At 45.0% G+C, this 18,401-nt stretch overlaps 1 protein-coding gene across 8 annotated transcripts in view; it reads left to right on the top strand.

The window, feature by feature from the left end:
- The first annotated feature begins 1,428 nt into the window (after positions 1-1,428).
- Positions 1,429-18,401, top strand: part of ATXN7L1 (ataxin 7 like 1) — a 229,369-nt gene continuing 212,396 nt past the window's right edge. For 2 of the 8 annotated variants that reach the window (XR_004899653.1, XM_036010755.1), the window contains exons 1-2: positions 1,429-1,647; positions 2,151-2,219. Coding sequence is in view for 7 of the 8 variants with exons in the window: in XM_036010755.1 (XP_035866648.1) it covers positions 1,470-1,647; positions 2,151-2,219 (247 nt within the window). In the remaining variant the exon portion in view is untranslated. The remainder of the gene's footprint in view (positions 1,648-2,150; positions 2,220-18,401) is intronic. The other 6 variants (XM_036010754.1, XM_036010753.1, XM_028526198.2 and 3 more) reach the window with 3 other exon arrangements.

Below are 18,401 nucleotides of genomic sequence, written 5' to 3'. Positions count from 1 at the left end.
TGGTCCTTATGTAGGAACTCTTCCAAACAGAACAAAGGCAAATGATATTTATCTGACTCTGACAAAATAAACAAGCCCATTCACACAAACATCACAAGGGAAGACCACCGCCCACCCTAACACTGGCTCTAAGATACAGGATGCCAAGTGGAGGGAAATTACATGGCACAGTCAGGGCAGAACTGAAGAATAGAGCTACCTCAAGTCAGTGCACTTCAGCCATGGGAAAAAAAGTGGTAATTAAAGGGTGCTGGGGAAATAGAGGAAAAATATATCTATTGTGGGGAGTATCCATGTTTTAGGTAAGTCTGAGTAAACAAAAGTTTTTTAAAAAGAGTGAGAGATACCAGGAGACCTTTTAAGGCCTTTATTGCCTACCTCTAAGAAGAGGGAGGAAATCTCAATCAAAGCATCAAACGTCCAAAATCCAGAGGAAGCCTAATGCTTCCTATCCAGCTGGTTGGAAAATTTAAACCTAAAATGAATTCTCCCGGGAACCAGATTCCTGGTCGTAGGTTTCTTGGACTAGACGGGCCACGCTCCTCTCAGCGCAGGGAGCGCTGAAAACTCCAGAGGCTCGGCGGACGGGAGCCGGTGAATTCTCTCTCCTGTCATCCTGATCCGGGAGCACAGCCTGCGCAGTGGGTTTCTAAGAGCCGGAGGTGCGCACGGCGCAGAGAATCTGGGAACGGCGGGCGCTGAGTTTGGAGCTTTACAAGTCCCGCAGCCTGAAATGGGAAGGCAACTCCTCTCGCCCCAAACTCACTTGCTTTTTAGAACCACTTCCATCTACTTTCCGATTTCAGCTCCTAAAGGCATCCAGAATCCTCCACGGCCCAAGGTCCACCGTGAAAGAGGGTAAGGGGAGTGGTGACTGGGAGGCGAGGTCACCAGGCTTGGTGTGGTCGTTGGTGTGGCTTGGTGAAGTCGTTGGCGGGGAGTAGGGGGGAGGTTGCAAACCTGCTTGTCTCCGCCCCACTAAGCCTCGGAAATCCGTGGAGGCACCTCGCCTCGCCGTGGGCGTCAGGGACCCGACGAGGGAAGGACACCCTGGAAGGGCTGCAGGCAAAAACTTTCCGTTTTCTAGCGGCAACTGTGCGGCAACGACCACCCCTCCTATGGCTGCAAGTCGCGTATCTCCGGGGTTGGCCCCCAGCACCCCGTCCCAGCCCGTCGGGGCTGCCGGGTGCACCGGCAGCACAGCACCTCCGCACCCCAGCGCACGGCAGCCTCTGGTCGCCGGCGCACTGGGCTGGCCCGCCGCGCGGCCCCTCCCCGGCAGGCACCCAGCCGCAGGAGCCTCTCTGCTGCCTCTGGCGGCCGTGCAGGCCGCGAGTGGGGCCGATCCGGCTGCGGGAGCTGGGGCGCCGGCTCCTCCTCCTCCTCTCTCTCTCCTCCTCCCCGCCTCCCTCCTCCCATCCCTCCCTCCCTCCCCCTTTCAGAGCACTCAATGTCGGAACGTTCCGAAGATGACGTCGGAGCGTTCTCGAATCCCGTGTCTCTCGGCTGCTGCCGAAGGAACAGGGAAAAAGCAACAAGAAGGAAGAGCAATGGCGACACTGGATCGCAAAGTGCCCAGTCCGGAGGCGTTTCTGGGCAAACCCTGGTCCTCCTGGATCGACGCCGCCAAATTACACTGCTCCGACAGTAAGAACCCCACCGCCTCCTCCTCCTTTTATTATCCTGTAACCTTTCCATTCACCTAGAGCCACTGGGAAAAAGTGTGTGTGTGAGAGAGAGAGTGGCCCCCGGTGTCCTCCATGCTTCTCTCTCTCTCTAAATAAATACACACAGAGACAGAGCATCAATGCACAGAGAGAGGCCCTGCTGCCAGGGCTGTCTGTCTGTCTGTCTGTGCCGGGCTCCCCGTGGCAGCCCGCGGGGTGGGCTTTCACAGCCCCATGGTGTATCTGTTTAAAAGGCTACTCTGTTGCTTGCATAGTTTTTTTGGTACCTATCTGGGCCAGGTAGATGGAAATCCAGACTTGGGAGAAAACGTCGCATTGTCAATTTTGGAAAGATTTTCATATACAGTATTATATCAATCTCTTGGCAAATAAACACTCTCCCCCCCCCTTGACTTTGGCTTTGCCCCCCTTTTTTCGCTTTTTTCTCTTATTTTCTTTTTTCCTTTTCTTTTTCATCTGCAGATGTAGATTTAGAAGAGGCTGGAAAAGAGGGTGGAAAAAGCAGGGAGGTTATGAGGCTTAATAAAGAAGGTAAGTGGAGCTACTGGCATATTAGTGTTAGCATGTGTGGCAGAAATCTTCACAGGATTTCGACTATAATGTGAATTGTTCTGCTGGGTACAGAGTGACTAAGGTTTGTCAAAAATTGAGCACGCCCAGGTGTCGACTGCTTGGTGTTAACTTCTTTCAAAGTATAAATACAACAGGGGGATGCTGGTAAAGAAGGGGAGACTGTTGGAAGCAGAAGTTTACTGCACTTCAGTTGGAGTCCACGTTTGGACCTTCTGATGCCTATCTGCCATTCGCATTTGCAGCATCATTGCCAGAGGTGGGGGGTTGGAATCTGTGAAATGAGTGGGGCTTCCCTCAAAAGCATCCCAGCCTATCTTATGGGTAAATACACAACAGTTTAATGAACCCCACATGGTCAGTCATTCCAGCAGCTACTTCTCCACTTTTCCTGAAAACCATTGTGCATGGCAAACCTTTGCAGCAAGTTACATTTGCCCACTTTGTGCTTGGTCACAGAGTGTTATGTGGCCAGCACAGTTAGGGGTACCTGTGTGTGCAGACTCCCAGCCAGTTGCCTGTTTCTGTGTCCCCATCATGGAAATACAGTACCTAAAATGGGACACAGTGAGTAGACAGGTCATCCCTGAGTGATGCAGGCAAGTGAAGCCACAGCCTCCTGGAACTGGGCATCAAACCACACATGGTCATCATAAATAAATCATATCCTGTTCATGTTTGCAAGCCTGCCATATGTAACTCTGGCCTATGGGCTCCACATGGAGCAACTCCAGAGATTACTTTCTGCTGAACAAATGGATGAGTTCATTTGAATTGTGATTTACTAACTGATGTCTTGTAAACATGGTTGGCTGAAACTGGGTGTGGGAGGGTGGCGTGAGGGGCCAGAAGAGGTTGGGAAGTGTTGAAAGAGTTTAGCCGTAACTAGGCCATAGGAGCATTGTTGGTCCCAAATGAATGGAGAAAAGGCCATTAGATTCCAAAGAATGGTCTCCCTTATAAATTGGGATATCATCCTCCAAGGCAGCCAAAACCTGCTTGGAAAGATGGAACTTATTTTGTGGATCGATACCTATGACAGTTGGTTTTCTGTATCTAATCATTTCCTGACCATCCAGTGAAAAGAAAATTTGTACTTCAGAAAAAATAACATGGAGGTTCAAATATTCAAGGACAGTTCTCTAGCATAGTGGTTCTGCTAATTAAGCACTTTGATTGGAAATGAAACCTCATTCTAAGCATGTTTGCCTCTAGGTATTTTAGTGTAATCTTGACATATCTTTAGGATGCACAAGGGAATGAAGTCAAGTAAACTTCTTACAAGTGGCAGGTTATTTGTGCTAAATGTCCATGAGTGTAGGCAATGGGAAGTATCACTAGAGATTGTTTTTCTTCACAAACTTTTGAAGAAAGCTTATGGGACTCAGTTATCAAACCACTGGCAGTGGAAAGTTTCCATGAAAGGAGATGAGATTGTGAAAACCTTTAAAGTTGAGTAAAGGTCATGGTATGGTACAGAATTGTCATGTCTGGGGCCTGGTGATCATTATGTCTACAAAATAAAACTCATATTCTGCACCCTCCTCCCTACTTCTCCTTTAAGAGACTCTTGTTCTCAGATTCTCTTTGCCTCATAAGAACTAGGTTCCTTAAGGAAAATGAGAAACTTTCCTTTCCTCCGAAGTCACAAGTGATACAACCTGCTTATTATATCCTTTATCCTGTAAAGGTACAAAGATTTAGCTCCCAATTGTATGTGTTTGCATTAAGGACACGCTGTGCAGTGTAACATGCAATTCCTGAATTCACCAAGTAGCCATGTATGGGTGGAAATCTCTGTTCATCGGCCTGGTAGAGAACACTTGGCTTAGCAATTCCTGAAGGTCTTCTTGGTATATATGCACACAGTTTTCTTCATGGATAGAGTACACATTAACTAAATATATATCCATGCCCCCTGCCACAATGGGGAATTTAAGAGTTGAGTTGGGACTCTCTCAGGGTGTTTGGTTGCCAGGATCTCCAGAAACACTGGTTGCATTAGTCTTGTCGTGAGTTTTCTTGTTGGAGTCATCATGTAGGTGGCCTCAGGATGCATATGTGTTTGTGGATGGATCACTACACAGCACGTCTGTTTTTCTATGTATGTGAACATACATAGATTGACCGTGATGTTATTGGTAGTATGCTGGTCTTGAGAAGAAATGTGGGCATTAATAGCAATGAATGTATAGCAATTGAGAAATGAGGGATATGATCCAAATTTTGATATGATTTTTTATTGTGACAAACATAATATAAAATTTACCATTTTAACCATTTTAAAGTGTACAGTTCAGTGATACTGAGCACATTCACAATGTTGTACAACCATCACCACTGTTCATTTCCTGACTTTTTAATCACGCTGCCCAGAAATCCTGTACCCATTATACAGTAACTACCCCTTTCCATCTTGCCCTTAGCCCTGGTGATCTCTATTTTCTGTCTCTGTGAAGTTGCCTATTCTAGATACCATGTATTATTATATATATGAGATATATCCTGCAATATTTGTCCCTTCATGACAGGCTTATTTCGCTTAGCATAACGTTTTTGTGTTTTATCCATGTTACAGCATGTGTCAGAATTTCACTCCTCTATATGGCTGAATAATATTCCGCTGTGTGTATATACCATATTTTTTATCCATCTAGTTGATGGATATTGGCTTGTTTCCATCTTTTAACTATAGTGAATAATGCTACTATGAACATTGTTGTGATATGTTTTTTATAGAGTAAGCTCATGGAGGGAATTTAGGCTGGAAATGTGAAAAAATAGTCATTTTGCCTCCTGTCTCGGTCTGGCCACAGCTTCAAAAGACACAAGAAGGACTTGCAGAATTCTAAAATAACCTGATTATTGTGATACAATTCCTTCTTCATTCCTCATTCCTTTCACCTTTGTGTGCTTCAGTTCTCCACCTATATCAGTAGGAAGTACTAACTGAATGCTTTGAAATCTCTGTAATAAAGTCTTCACATCAATATTATTATTTCATCTGGAGTTAGCTAAAATTACAGTCAAGAGGACTTTGGCAGATAGTTTTGAACCTTGTCAAATCATCACCTGGGTTCAGAAGGAGTTGCTAATTCTGTGCTTGGATGTGGTCTTTGGGGTTGTATCAAGGGCAGCCTGGCGTGGTGAAAGGATCGAGAGAGGGGTTTGAGTCGGCTTCCTAGGTTCTCACATACGACCTTGGGAACATCACTTCCCTTCTCTGGGGCAAATTCTCTCACATGTAAAGACAGGAAGTAGGGTTAAACATCTCTAAGATCTCTTTGAGATCTCTGAACCTATGTTTTCTCTATTGAATGTACCTACCTTGGGATATAGTCAGGCTGTTTTTGAAAAAAATTTAAAAAGTTAAAGCCTCATGTTAAATACATCTTAAACTACTACATACTGGGTTTCTTTTTCTCATTTCGCAATCTCTGGTGGCAGAAATCACTGCATCTCTACACAAGCCTATTTTGCTACAAATAGTTTGCGAATGATATGCGACCTTTAGGACTTTGGAATGATTGAGGGTTTGAGTCCAAAACCCAGGGTGATGTGTTCCCCATGGTGAAGAGTGAGCTCACCTGGGTCAGCTTGGATCAGTCAGGCACTCAGATTTCCTGAGAGGAGGGGTCCCAGAAACCTTGTTAGCCTAATCTAAGAATGAATTGCATTTATGATACAGAATTCCAAGGAAGGCCATTCATCTAGCTAACCTTTTAAAATAATTTTCTCTCTAGCTTTGTAGATTTATCTGAAGACTTTTTTCAAGCTAATTTGAGGAAAAAGCTCTATGATTTATAAAATGTTTGCCTTTTCTAACACCCTCACCTGAACTTTTTTTAAGAATGTCCATTCATGAATAAGGAGCAGACTGCATAGGGCTCATGAGTGTCCTTGGACTATATAAAACAGAGTAACCAGGTTGTTGTGAGGATTAACTGAGATAATACAAAAGGGCTTAGCACATAGTAAGCACTTAATGGATATTTGCCTGTATCCTTTTCTTAATGTTATTATGATTATCCATCATTATTTATTAATGAAGCTAGTTCTAGGAAACTTTATTCTTATAATTATGATCTTTAATCAGTGATGAATGGAAAAGATAAACTATCAGACATTTCATTTTTAAAGTAAACCATGTTATAATTTTATAAAACTAATGATTTTTAAAACAATTTTAATGGCATACAGTAATATGTAGTCATTCGTAAGTTTTATCAAGATAGAGAAAATACTTAGGCAGCTGTGGGTCAGTGGTTAGGAAGAGTTTACAAAGATCCTTCTGGTTCTGGGAAGTCAAAAATAATTTTTAAAATGATTAATAAGTTGTTTTATCTGATCACTAAGAAAAGAAAATCCTTAATAGATCCTTGTTTGAGTCTTTTGGAAGCCTATACTAGTCTAGTTACCTTCGGGGCATTTGTCTGTGTGTTAATGTGGCCAGATGTTTGATTTGATGTAGGTAAACTTGTGGAATGCTTCCATTTGAAAGCTGTTCTGGAGCCAGTAAGATATTGCTGTTACTGTAAGAGTTTGCTTTCCTCCTGAGATACTGGTGGAATTGGGCTAGAACACAGGATGAAGCAGGGAGTATGGGAACACATTCAGCTCTGGTTCAGGACTCTTGCAGTTATGACTGGGAACAAGTTGAAGGAAAAGATGGCAACTGACCTGGTAAGAATGAAGTGTTTCTTAGAATCCAAGCCAGGAAAGCCAGCGACAAGTGGTGGAGATTTATGGGAAACTGTGGAGGGATTCCCTTTATCAATACACAGACAACTCTGTTATCTATGTTAATAGGAGATGGGAAGACACCAAGTCCACAGATTACACAGATAAACCTCATTTCGACATTACTTTCAACTTCTTTTTCCATTAAGCCTACCTTCCTCCCCTTTTGCTAACAAGCAGCAACATCTGCTCACTTTGACGTTTCATTATCATCTCTCTTCTCTGGCCCAGCATTTGGGATGAAAGGACAGGAGAGGCGGAGTGGCCTAACCGTGGTAAGGAGGAGAGTTGAAAAGGGGAAGTAAGGGCTTGGAGAATGAATAAGCTTAGCAGCTGCATCCCGCCAATGGGGAAGGAAGCGCTGTGGCCAAGACAGCAAAACTGTGAGGGCTTTTTCAAAACCACCTAGTTTTGGAAATATAAAGCTTATAAATGAGTATCTCTTTACATATATGTATTTCCATGTGCCTGTGTTCTCATGTGGAGAAAATGTGGTTCTGGCTCCTTCCAAAACAGGAAATTAGGCAGGGCGGGCATACTTTGAAACTCTGTATGTGATGCACTGGGTTCTCATCATACCTCTTCCACAAAAATAATTTTTTATGTCTAGAAGACATAGACTGTTACACACACACTCATTTAAATGCTTTTTTAAAAAATAATGTTCACACATTACAAAATTCCAAAGGGTAGCAGTCCATATCAGTTCATAACATGCTGCCACATTCTCTTTGGTACCTGCATAATGGAGCCATAATTGAAACCTTTGGAGGTCTTGCTTAGTTTTTAATACCCACTCCTGCTTTTTTGGTCTCCATTATGCATTTGAGACTGAGTGACTCTCACAATGGCCAGCACCAGGCTAGGCCCAGGGATACAGCAGCCAGTAAGCACAGCCTTGGCCTCATGGCACTTCTATCCCAGCAGCGAAGGCAGGCCATAGAAAGTCGTGATGTCTGTGACGAGTACTCTGGAAGGGGAAACTGGGTGCTGTTGGAAGGCTGGGCAGGAGGACCGAATTTAGGTGAGGGGCTCCGTGAAGGCCTTCCCAAGGAAATTTTATTTACACTAAAACCTGAATGAAAAGTACCCACGTGCAGGGCCTGGCAGGGTAGAATTAAAGGAAACAACATGTGTGAAGGCCCAAAGTGTGAGAGAATATGGAACATTCTAGACACTAGAGAGTCCGTGTCACTTAGAGTGAAGATAGCCAAGCAGAGTTTCTCACACTTTGTTTCTCAGCAGTGGCACCACTTCTATGAGTTGGGGACTGTCCTGTACATTGTAAGATGTTCATCAGCATCTCGGCCTCTACCAATGGATTCCAGGGGTAGCTCCCCTCCCCCAATTTGAAATAACCTAGAACATATCGGTACAGTGCCAAGACCCTTTGAGAGAGAACCGCTGGTGCAAGGTGAGGCTGGAAAGGCAAGAACACAGGAAAAATACACTAAGATATTCACAGAAATATTCTACAACTCTGTCTATGTCTTAGGCCTACATTCCAGGTGAGTTGGCCTTATTGAAAATTCAGCAGACACATACAAAACTGTGACTATCCCCCAGCCCTGGGCTGCATTTGGGAGGATCTAAAGAGAGAGAAGGCTCTGTCCCTCAGAGAGACCTTTTCTGTAGGCTTCTCAGGCGACCCCTCCAAACCTTCAGCTCTAGTCTGCAGAAAGTGGTAAAGTAGTGGGCTTCAGGCTCTCATTCTGGGTTGCCCATCCTCCCACACTATGGGTGGGGGAGACCCCAAGGCATCCATTCTGATAATGTTGGCATTTATTATACAGTGGTCCCTGATGTCAAGAGTACCATGGGCAAGCATTAAGGATTTTGGTTTAAAAGCAGGCTGTAAACACTGTTGGCATTCTGTGCAGTGGGATTACCCATGAGACTTGTCTGAAAGAGGGGATGCATGTGACAGAGCAAAGCAGCTGGTTTCAGGGTTTTCCAGTTACTCGTTAGAAAATAGGAAGGGCAGAGGAGTGTCTGATTCCTGGGGGCTTCTGACCTGTGTACCTTGTGGTCCACGACACTACTTTGGATTGTAAGGCCATGTCCTCTCCAGCCAATGGTTCACAGGTGCTGCTGCCCCTGCTCATAGTTGACTTAGAAAAGTTAGGCAGATTGGGTTTCTGTATGGTATCCTGTGTACATCATGTTTATATCCTTGGGGCTAACCTTTTGTTCATGGTGCTTTGTTTAATTTGTGACATCCTTCAGATGTAGACATAAATGGTAGTAGCAGACACAGTGACATGCCATCCTGGTCAAATCCCTTTTATCCAAGGACCCTGTATTCTGAGGTGACCCAATGTTCATATTTGGAAATAACAGTCCTTTAGTGACTACAGTAAGAGTGCCGTCACCAAGATGGTGACAAAAGTCATTCCTGGCTTTGTTCCTCCACATGAGAAGAACAACTAACAACTATTTGCAGGCAGGACCCCACTGAGAAAATCCTAGAGTAAGGGTGAGAGGCACTGCCTCTCCCCAAGGTCACGCAGCACCACACTGGCAGATCTCCCTGGGCCTACGGTTCCTCCAGTGGCAAAAGAGAGCCCAAGGGCAGACATCTAGCTCCTCCAGAGAGAGTGGGGTCTTTCTTGGGAGTCCACACTGAGTCTTGCCTCGGGCGGGGGGGAGCTGTTGGGGAAAGCCTATGGGGCTTGACCATGGGGAGTCTGATTGTGACTGCCTTAATTAAACATAGCCATAATGGACAGGGAGAGGGTTGGTTAGCAGGGTTGCTTTTTCTATGTTGCAGAAACTGAATGTCAAGGAACTGAATTCCATGTCTCTCTCTCCTAAGATGCTTGGTGCGTTGTTCTGCAGGTGATGGGCTCCCAGCTAAGGTTGTTTATCTGGCCGTCTCCTGCTCTTCTGTGGCAGAGCTCAGAATGGCTACTTCAGCCAAATGGACCTGGATTTAGACCTTGAGCCTCTTGATGGGAGCCCAGGAAATCCCTTTCTGCAAGTGGGCTGAGGCTGATTACCCTTGCCATCCAGAGGCTACACTTGGTTCACCCAGTTGTCTCTAAGTAAAGCTGGAATTCTACTGTGGGGAAAGCTTTTGTTTTTAGGTAGATACTTTATCCCTGTGCCTGTGGTTTCATAGCACATTCTGCTTGATAATTTTAGGAATCAGGTGTTTAAAGAAAAAAGGAGACCAAATAAATACTCTCTAGGGCAGGACAAAGTGACACCAGGTCACCGTAGTGGGGAAGATAAAAGTGACTCGGTGACGGGCTCTTTGAACATAGAAACAGTTATCAGGGAACCTGTTCTGTGAAGCTAATCGGTAGCTCACTGAACGTTAACAGTGCAAGGATACCTTCCGCTGGGGGTCAGCAGGGTGGGGTTGCTGTGTGACTCCAGCACAATACACCAGTAGGTCATGGAGTCCTGGGGGGGTGGGGGTGGGGAGGCAGGATACCCCAACTGATGACCCTGACCAGGACATGGAACATGGTTCAGACGCACTCCTACCTTGCTCCTCCTATCAGACTAGTGTGGTGTCTGCCCCCTTTTAAGAGTGTATTAGACTACAAAGGACAAATACTGTGTGGTTCCACTTACATGAAGTTCCTAGAATAGTAAAATTCATACCGACTGAGAATCAAATGGTAGTTTCCAAAGGCTGGGGTGGGGGTGGGGGGTGATGGGGAGTGGAGAATTAGGGAGTGTTCAATAGGTACAGAGTTCTAGTTGGGAAAGATAAAGAAGTTCTAGAGATGGATGGTGGTGACAGTGTTTAAAGTGTTTAAAATGGTAAATTTTGTGTTATGTATATTTTACCAAAGTGCATTGGCATTGCATACTTGGAAGTTTTATGGAGCATGGTTTAAATCTTGAACCACTTACTAGCTGTGTAGTAAGTAGTAAGAAAAGGTAACTTTTCTGAGGCTCGATTTCCTCATTTGTAGACTAGTAATACTAGTAGCTCTCAGGGTTCAGAAAATAAATGGGATTATATTGGGCACACTGCAGTTACTCAATAATGTAAGCTATTATTATGATGATTGTTACTTTTTACCAGGCACTTGGTTCCTCTTCCTCGCCTTAAGAGAACTGCCACTCTCAGGGGACCGAGGATGTTGTCACTGCTTCAGAAGCATGTGGAGGGCTCACTAGGCATCTTTGGTCAACATTTTGTCTCAACATTTTGTCCCTGTTTTTTAAGGATGCTGGGAGTAAAAACAAAGGAGTTGGACTGAGCTCCCTTTGCTTTTAGCTTATCAAGAGTGAGTCAGTTTCAGTTTTCCAAAGTGTGTTCATTTGGGTGACCCTGTGTTGAAGTTGCCTAGGTATTTAGCCACCGAGGCTGCAGTTGTCCTAAATCAGAACTGGGCGTGGGGCACACGAACTGACATTTTAAACAGGCTCCACAGGTGGCTCTGGTGTTTACTGGACTTGGAGAACCACTGTTCACTTGGTACAAGCAGTGGCTCTCCACCCTGAGAATCCTTTGTGAAGCCTTTTTTAAGAATTTATTTTTAGAGAGAGGGGAAGGGAGGGAGAAAGAGAGGGAGAGATACATCGATTGGTTGCCTCTCACAGGTTTCCAACAAGGGAACCTGTGAGAGGCAAGCATGTGCCCTGACTGGGAATCGAACCAGCAACCTTTCAGTTCATAGGCTGGCACTCATTCCTCTGAGCCACACCAGCCAGGGCTGTGAAACTTTTTAAAAGGGGAGACACCAGGGCCACTCCTAGAGATTTGGATTCTAGTTTAAGGGATTTGGGGACCTATTTGTGTGTTTTTTAAAATAAAAATCCTACCTGCCATTTGCTGGGCAGTGACTGGTTGCAAAACATAGAGCTAAATGTGCATTTTCTCATTTCATCCGCATGACCACCCTCTGAGGCAATTCCTATTAGCAACCCCATTTTAGATAATAGGAGACTGAGGCTCAAAGAGATTAAGGTTTATACCCAAGGCAATACATTAGGTGAGAGTCGAACCCAGAAACAGGCTGATCCCAGAGGCTGTACTCTTAATTACTGTGCTATAACATTGTCTCAGGAGCAGAGTAAGGACTGAGGTGAGGCACGTGGGGCACCCAGAACACACATTTTAAGGAGGCACATACACAAGCTCCTCTGAGTACAGAGTGAGGGCTCCCTTAAATATTGCACCCAGGGTGCTTCATGTGCCTTAGCCTAGTACCAGCCCTGTCTAGGAGAGCATGTTCTTTAAGCAAAATGATTCCAGTTTCTTCCTCCTCATGAGTGTGAGCCTGTGGTCTGCTGATAGGGCCCCAGGCCTCCCCCTCAGTGAAGTACTTTCTCATCCCAGGGCCCCAGCTTTGGGTCGAGTCCTGGCCTCAGGGAAATCTCAGGAGCTGACTCAGACTATTCCTTTTTGGGAGAAGGTGTTAGCAAGGATGGTTGCCAAGCAACTCCAGGGGCATCTATCTACAGTGATGATTTCTCTCTCTTTTTCCTCTTTTGAACATCTTCTAGGCTGCTTTTCAGTTTTCCCCTTGGCACTGGGATTGTTAGTGTTTTCACGAAGGGTGCACTCCTTTCGATGATGAAATGGAGATAGCTTTTCAATACCCTCTGCTTAGGCATGTCCTTTTAATGTACCTGCTAAGGGGGTGTGAAAGACCTTCCCCTTCTTTAGCCACAGCTGCCCTACTTATCACTGACTCTGAGGGATAGTGACAAAGAAGATTCTGAGAAAGGCACAGAATGCATCTCCCCCATGAGGACGGGGGAATGTGGCAATGTTGGTTTCATGACTCTGGATTTCATCTGCTCTCCATGAAGCAGTGCACTACTGGTTAGCATGTCCTACTCCATGACCTGAGTGGTCTGGAGGAGCTGGTCTCTCTCTGTCTTTCTGTCTCTCAGAGACCAGGACAGCCTTTGACATGCCTCTCCTCTTCAGCACCGTCCCCTCTCCTGCTCAGTTGCCTCATCGGTGTGGGGTTTCTTTCACAGGCCCCAAACCCGATGGTCTGCTGGCTGGTGTTTTGATCCTTCCAGTGAGGGCCAAGAGCTTGTGGGCTGGAGCACCTTTCACATGTGACAGAATCTGCCCAGACTGGCAGAAAGAAAGGAAAGTACCAGGAAAGTGAAACTGTTTGCATTTGTGTGAGGTCTGCTCCCTCTGGCCTACCCGCCAATGACAGCCCTGTTAGCCAGTACCTAGACTCAAGGCTTCTGTCCCTTCCTCACCATCTCTTGCAGAAGCAGGGCAAGACCCAAAGAGAATGTGGATCTCAACTGAGCCCTGCCGCTTTCAGAGGCTCAGACCAAACACTTAATAGCAGAAGACAATTGAAAACAGATATCTGCCCTGTTTTATGAAAACCCAATATATAACAATCCAGCCTCAGAGTAAGAGGCTATTTGCTTTCCAAATATAGTCATTGGGGTTTTCATTAAGTGGTAGACTGCCCTAGAGTGTTTTGAAAATCCTATTTTCTTTACCAAAGTTTGGATGGCGCCCACTTTTAGGCCTCTTCTGCCAGCTGCTCCCAGCTCTCCCCTCCTCCCTCCAGTTTGCTATGTGTCAGCTCTCCCCTGCTCTTTGCTCATACCTGCTGTGTGGTGGTTTTGGCACATCTGCCTCCAGTCTTGACCTCTTCTCCACGGAACGTTCAGCTCAGCCCTCTGGTGTGTTGCATTGGACAGCACCTCGTGGGTGTCCTTTCTGCACCCCTAGACCCTGCTAGACTGAGTGCAAGTGTAGAGCCTTGCTTGTATTTTCCCTTACCCACTCTCTTTAGGGGGGCCCTGCCTCCCTCGCACCTACCCTCCTACTCTGTCTTAAGAGCAGTTCTCTGCACCTCTTCACTTGCTTTCCACTCCCTCAGCCCTCACCCCCAGGCCAGCCTCCCTCATAGCCTACCTAGATTTGTATAATGACTGCTGAATTAGTCTCCCTGTCTCCATCTTCCCCACATACCACTTCAAAATTAATCTGCCGAACAGTCACATTTTATCAGATTGCTCCTTAAGTGAAAACCTTTCATCACCTCCCCGTCAACCATATTTAATGCAGTATTCTAGGTCCTCTATGCCTCAGTCCTTTCAAATCCAGACAGGTGGTTTGCCCGGCACAGCCCTTTGGATAAGCCATGTTTCTTTCTATTCCCCGTCTTTGCCTCTGCCTGTAGGGCCTTCCTCTCAAACGAATGCTCCTCATTCTGCAGGGTCTGGGCCACATTCTCTGTCTGTGAAACCCGCTGCAGCCTCTCAGCTGCACACCCCGGGCCTCCTCTGGACCCTGTATTGCTGGCTGTACCTGCCGTGTACTTTGGCCCCTAAGTCTTACACTTCATAGCCATTTCATTGTCGATGAAACCAATCCATTGTTTATCTGATGTCTTATTTTCACAACTGCATGCTCCATCACAGATGGTTAGGATTTGACATTGGGTATTCTACGGAGAAGGAACAGTGTAAGTAAGTCTGTGAGTTCCCACAGAATGCTGCTTTTGGAAAAAGGAGTTAGAATGAGTCCCGGATCTGTCATTAACACCAAAGAGAAATAGTCTAGTCGTACACCTCCTTGATACCAATACAGTTGAGTTTTTTAATAGAGTTAAGTTTTCAGAAAACAGGTTTTTTTGTGTGGTAATGTTTGTTGTGTTTTGCTGTTTCTGTTCAGTGTACTGGGGGGAGGGTTTTTCTCTTCCCTCTCCTCTCTCTCCCTCTCTCTCTCTCTTTCATATACGCACGCACACACACACAGAGTTTTAGGTCCTGCTGCCCACTTAATCTCTAACTTCTTTTTTATCACAATCATTGTTGTGCTAGTAAATGTTTAACAACTTGCTCTCCACATAAATTTGTACCTGTATACTTTTATTATACATTTTACTGTTAAAAAGGCTGTTTAGCATATCATTTACAAATAATAAAATATTTAATCTTAAGCCCTGGCTGGCGTAGCTCAGTGGATTGAACTCGGGCTGGGAACCAAAGTGTCCCAGGTTCGATTCCCAGCCAGGGTACATGCCTAGGTTGCAGGCCATAACCCCCAGCAACCGCACATTGATGTTTCTTTCTCTCTCTCTCTCTATCTCCCTCCCTTCCCTCTCTAAAAATGAATAAATAAAATCTTTTAAAAAAATTAAAGATCATTGATGTTAAAAAAAATATTTAATCTTCCTTATTGTAAACTTTCATTTAATCTTTTTATTCTCACAGAATACTTTTGTTAAATTTTGTCAAATTCTTCTATCCCTGACCAATCTAAGGCTAGAATTGACAAACAGGTGTCAAACTGACATGAGTGTTGTTTGATATTTTCATTTAAGTCAGTGAGTAAGATGATAGTGAAAGAGCAAAGAGGTATGAGGGAAACCTCACTTGGTTTTTTGTGACGCGGGAGTGTTCCTTGCTAAATTGGATAATAGTTTTCAAGTACCAAGAGAATATGTTCTCATTTTTTTTGTGCTATTCACAGTAGAGCTGTAGACATTATGTGTGTGTGTGCATACATATATATATATATATATATATATATATATATTTTTTTTTTTTTTAATCCTCACCTGAGGATATGTTTATCAATTTTCAGAGAGAGAGGAAGGGAGAGAGGAAGGAAGGGAAGCATCAGTGTGAGACAGAGAGATGTCGTGGGCTGCCTCTCGTAAGTGCCCTGACGGGAATCGTGCCTGCGGCCTTTCCGTGCACAGACTGTATGTGTGCTCCAACCAGGCGAGCCACCGGCCAGGGCTGACATGATATATTTTTAAATCTGCATAGCTAAAATTTTCTCCATCACTTCCTTAAATCTAGATAGTAAAAAATAATAATAAATTACTCTCTGGTTTACAGCATTTAGTGATGTAATGTTATGTAAACCCTCCCACCACCACGTTTTCAAGCTGTCTGTGCTCTGTCACGGAAACTCAGAGTCAGAAGAGAGGTGTGCATAAGAACACTGCTCTGTAGGGTCTCTGCCATGCAAATACAATAGGTATAAATAAGTTCAAGAGCAGCAGTCAGCAAACTGTGGCCCATTGACAAAATCTGCCTGTCGCTTGTTTTGTAAATAAAGTTTTACTGGGACACAGCCATATTCATTCATGTAAGTATTGTCTCTGGTTACTTCGCACTACAATGGCAGAGTGTAGTGGCTGAGTCAAAGACACTCAACACCTAAAATATTTACTACCTGGCCTTTCTAGAAAAAGTTGTCAACCCCTGTGCAAAGCATTGATAATAGTAAAATGTAGTGAGATAAATAAGAAGTGATAAGTTTTGAGTATTCTTTTAAGATATTATACATTTAATTTTAGCTTATGTAAGATACTTTAATAATCTAGTAATGTGCTCATCACCAAATTCCTGAAACTCTCATGAGACTGTACAGGCCAGCTCCAGGTCACCACTGCTTCAGCTTTTAGTGCCAAAAAATAAAGCTGTCACTATTAGGAGGGAAGCAGCTGACAATACCAGATTGGAAGGGGAGCCATAATAAGGAAGATTTGAACTGCTTGAAATTGTGGTCTAATTGTTCATAGAAATCTGAAGAAAGCATTTTTGAGGTTAGTTTTCATATAATGTTATTTTCCCCCTCTTAGTGCCTGTGGTTTGTTTTGGTTTTTCAAATGAGTTTTCTTCAGAGCTAATTTAAAAACTCAGTACAGCATGCGTTTCTTACCAAATTTTGCAAGCATCTGTCTCGAGTCCATTTAGCCCCTGACAGACGCCCAGCAGCTCTCAGTACTTCTCCAGATGTTGTGTGTCCTGAGAAAGGCCCACTTCCTGTTTCTGGCCTTGAGCAAGCAGAGAGGTGGTCCCACCAGTTGAGTTGTTCAGGGGTTTTCCTTGCCGCCATTTCCTGCCGGTTGCCTTTGAATGGATTACAGATGGTCAGAAAAAGACTTCTTGGCACAGAGAGAGAGCCAATCTCCAGTGCTTTGTGGGGAAGGATTTATAACAGGATGTCAGTTTATGCCTACTCAGATTGGGCCTGGCTGCTGCTGCCTCACCAGAGAAACCATCTGCATGTGGGAACTGGTCTGTGGCGGAGGGAATGGCAGTGAGAAAAGAATGTTTACATTTATGTGGGACCTTTCATCTAGTGGGGTCTCCAATTGCCAGCTTCCAAGGTGTCAGGCCCCTGTGGAGATGCGGGCAGCCCAGAGGTTAGGTATGGAGGTCAAGTGCTGGATGTGCCCAGCTCTTATGGGAAGTGTAATAAATCCTCCTATTTTCCAAAGTGAGAGGCAGGTGTGGCGGTTCCTTTTTTATTTGTTTGTTTGTTTAAGGCACAATATAGAGCACATTTAATTTTTAAACTTTTTTAGAACATACACAACATAAAATTTACTTTTTAACCATTTTAAAGTATTCAATTCAGTGGCACTAAGTACACAATGTTGTGCCACCATAGCTGCTCCCCCATTTCCAGAAGTTTGCTGTCATCCCAAGGCAGAAACTCTGTTCGCATTAAACAGTAGCTTCCATTCACCCTTCCCCAAACCCTCTACTCTACCTTCTGTCTCTGGGAATTGCCTTTTCCAGGTGCCTCAGATAAGTGGAATCCTACAGTATTGTCATTTTGTGAACTGCCTTATTTTGTGTAGCATAATGTCCTCAAGGTTCATCCATATTGTAGCATTTATCAAAATTTCTTTCCATTGACGGACTCTTGGGCTGTCTGCTTCTTTTGGCCACTATGCTCAGTGCTGCTGTGGACATGGGTGTCAGATGGAGTCAGATGGAGGCCTGGAGAAAATTGGATGATTCCTCAGCTCTTCCAAGATAGCTCCACTCAGGTGCCTCTCTAAAGTTGGAAGCTGCCAGGAATGTGTGACAGAAAGGCCCTGTTCAGGTGTGCCAGCCCAAGGGTCAGGCCACATCTGCCCAGACAGGGCAGCTTTTTATGACTTGCACAAGGGTGCTTTACAACCCAGAGGAGTTCTGTGAGGCTGAAAATCTGAGAGGCCAGACTGCATGTGGCCACTGGTGCTTTTGCTTCCTGGGCAAGATGAAGCACTTGCTGGGTAGAGGCCAGTGTGAAGGGCTGAGATAACTGGGTCAGGTTTTCTGGGATTGGGTCTCCCTCTGCCAGAAATCAGGGCAACTTGGGGTGGTTACAGGAGCAAGGCCTCATGAGCTGCATCTGTGAAAGAAGGGTAGGACTGTTAGGTCCCTGGTACCCAGAGCCAGCAAAATGTGTCAGAGAGAGAACAGGACAGGGCAGTATCTGAGTGCATTCAGGCTGCTATCACAAACACCACAGCCTGGGCAGCTTTGAACTACAGACATTTGTTTCTCACAGTTCCAGAGGCTGGAAGCCTGAGATCAGGGCAGCAGCATGGTCAGGTTCTGGGGAAAGCCCTCTTCTGGGTTGCAGAGTTCTCACTGGGTCTTCACGTGGCAGAAGAGACTAGGGAGCCCTCTGGGACCTCTTTCATAAGAGCCCTT

This window comes from Phyllostomus discolor, chromosome 10 (genome assembly GCF_004126475.2).
Source record: "Phyllostomus discolor isolate MPI-MPIP mPhyDis1 chromosome 10, mPhyDis1.pri.v3, whole genome shotgun sequence".
In the NCBI taxonomy this organism is placed as follows: domain Eukaryota; kingdom Metazoa; phylum Chordata; class Mammalia; order Chiroptera; family Phyllostomidae; genus Phyllostomus; species Phyllostomus discolor.
Note: the sequence above shows the minus strand (reverse complement) of the source record. Positions and strands in the feature narration are given on the sequence as shown.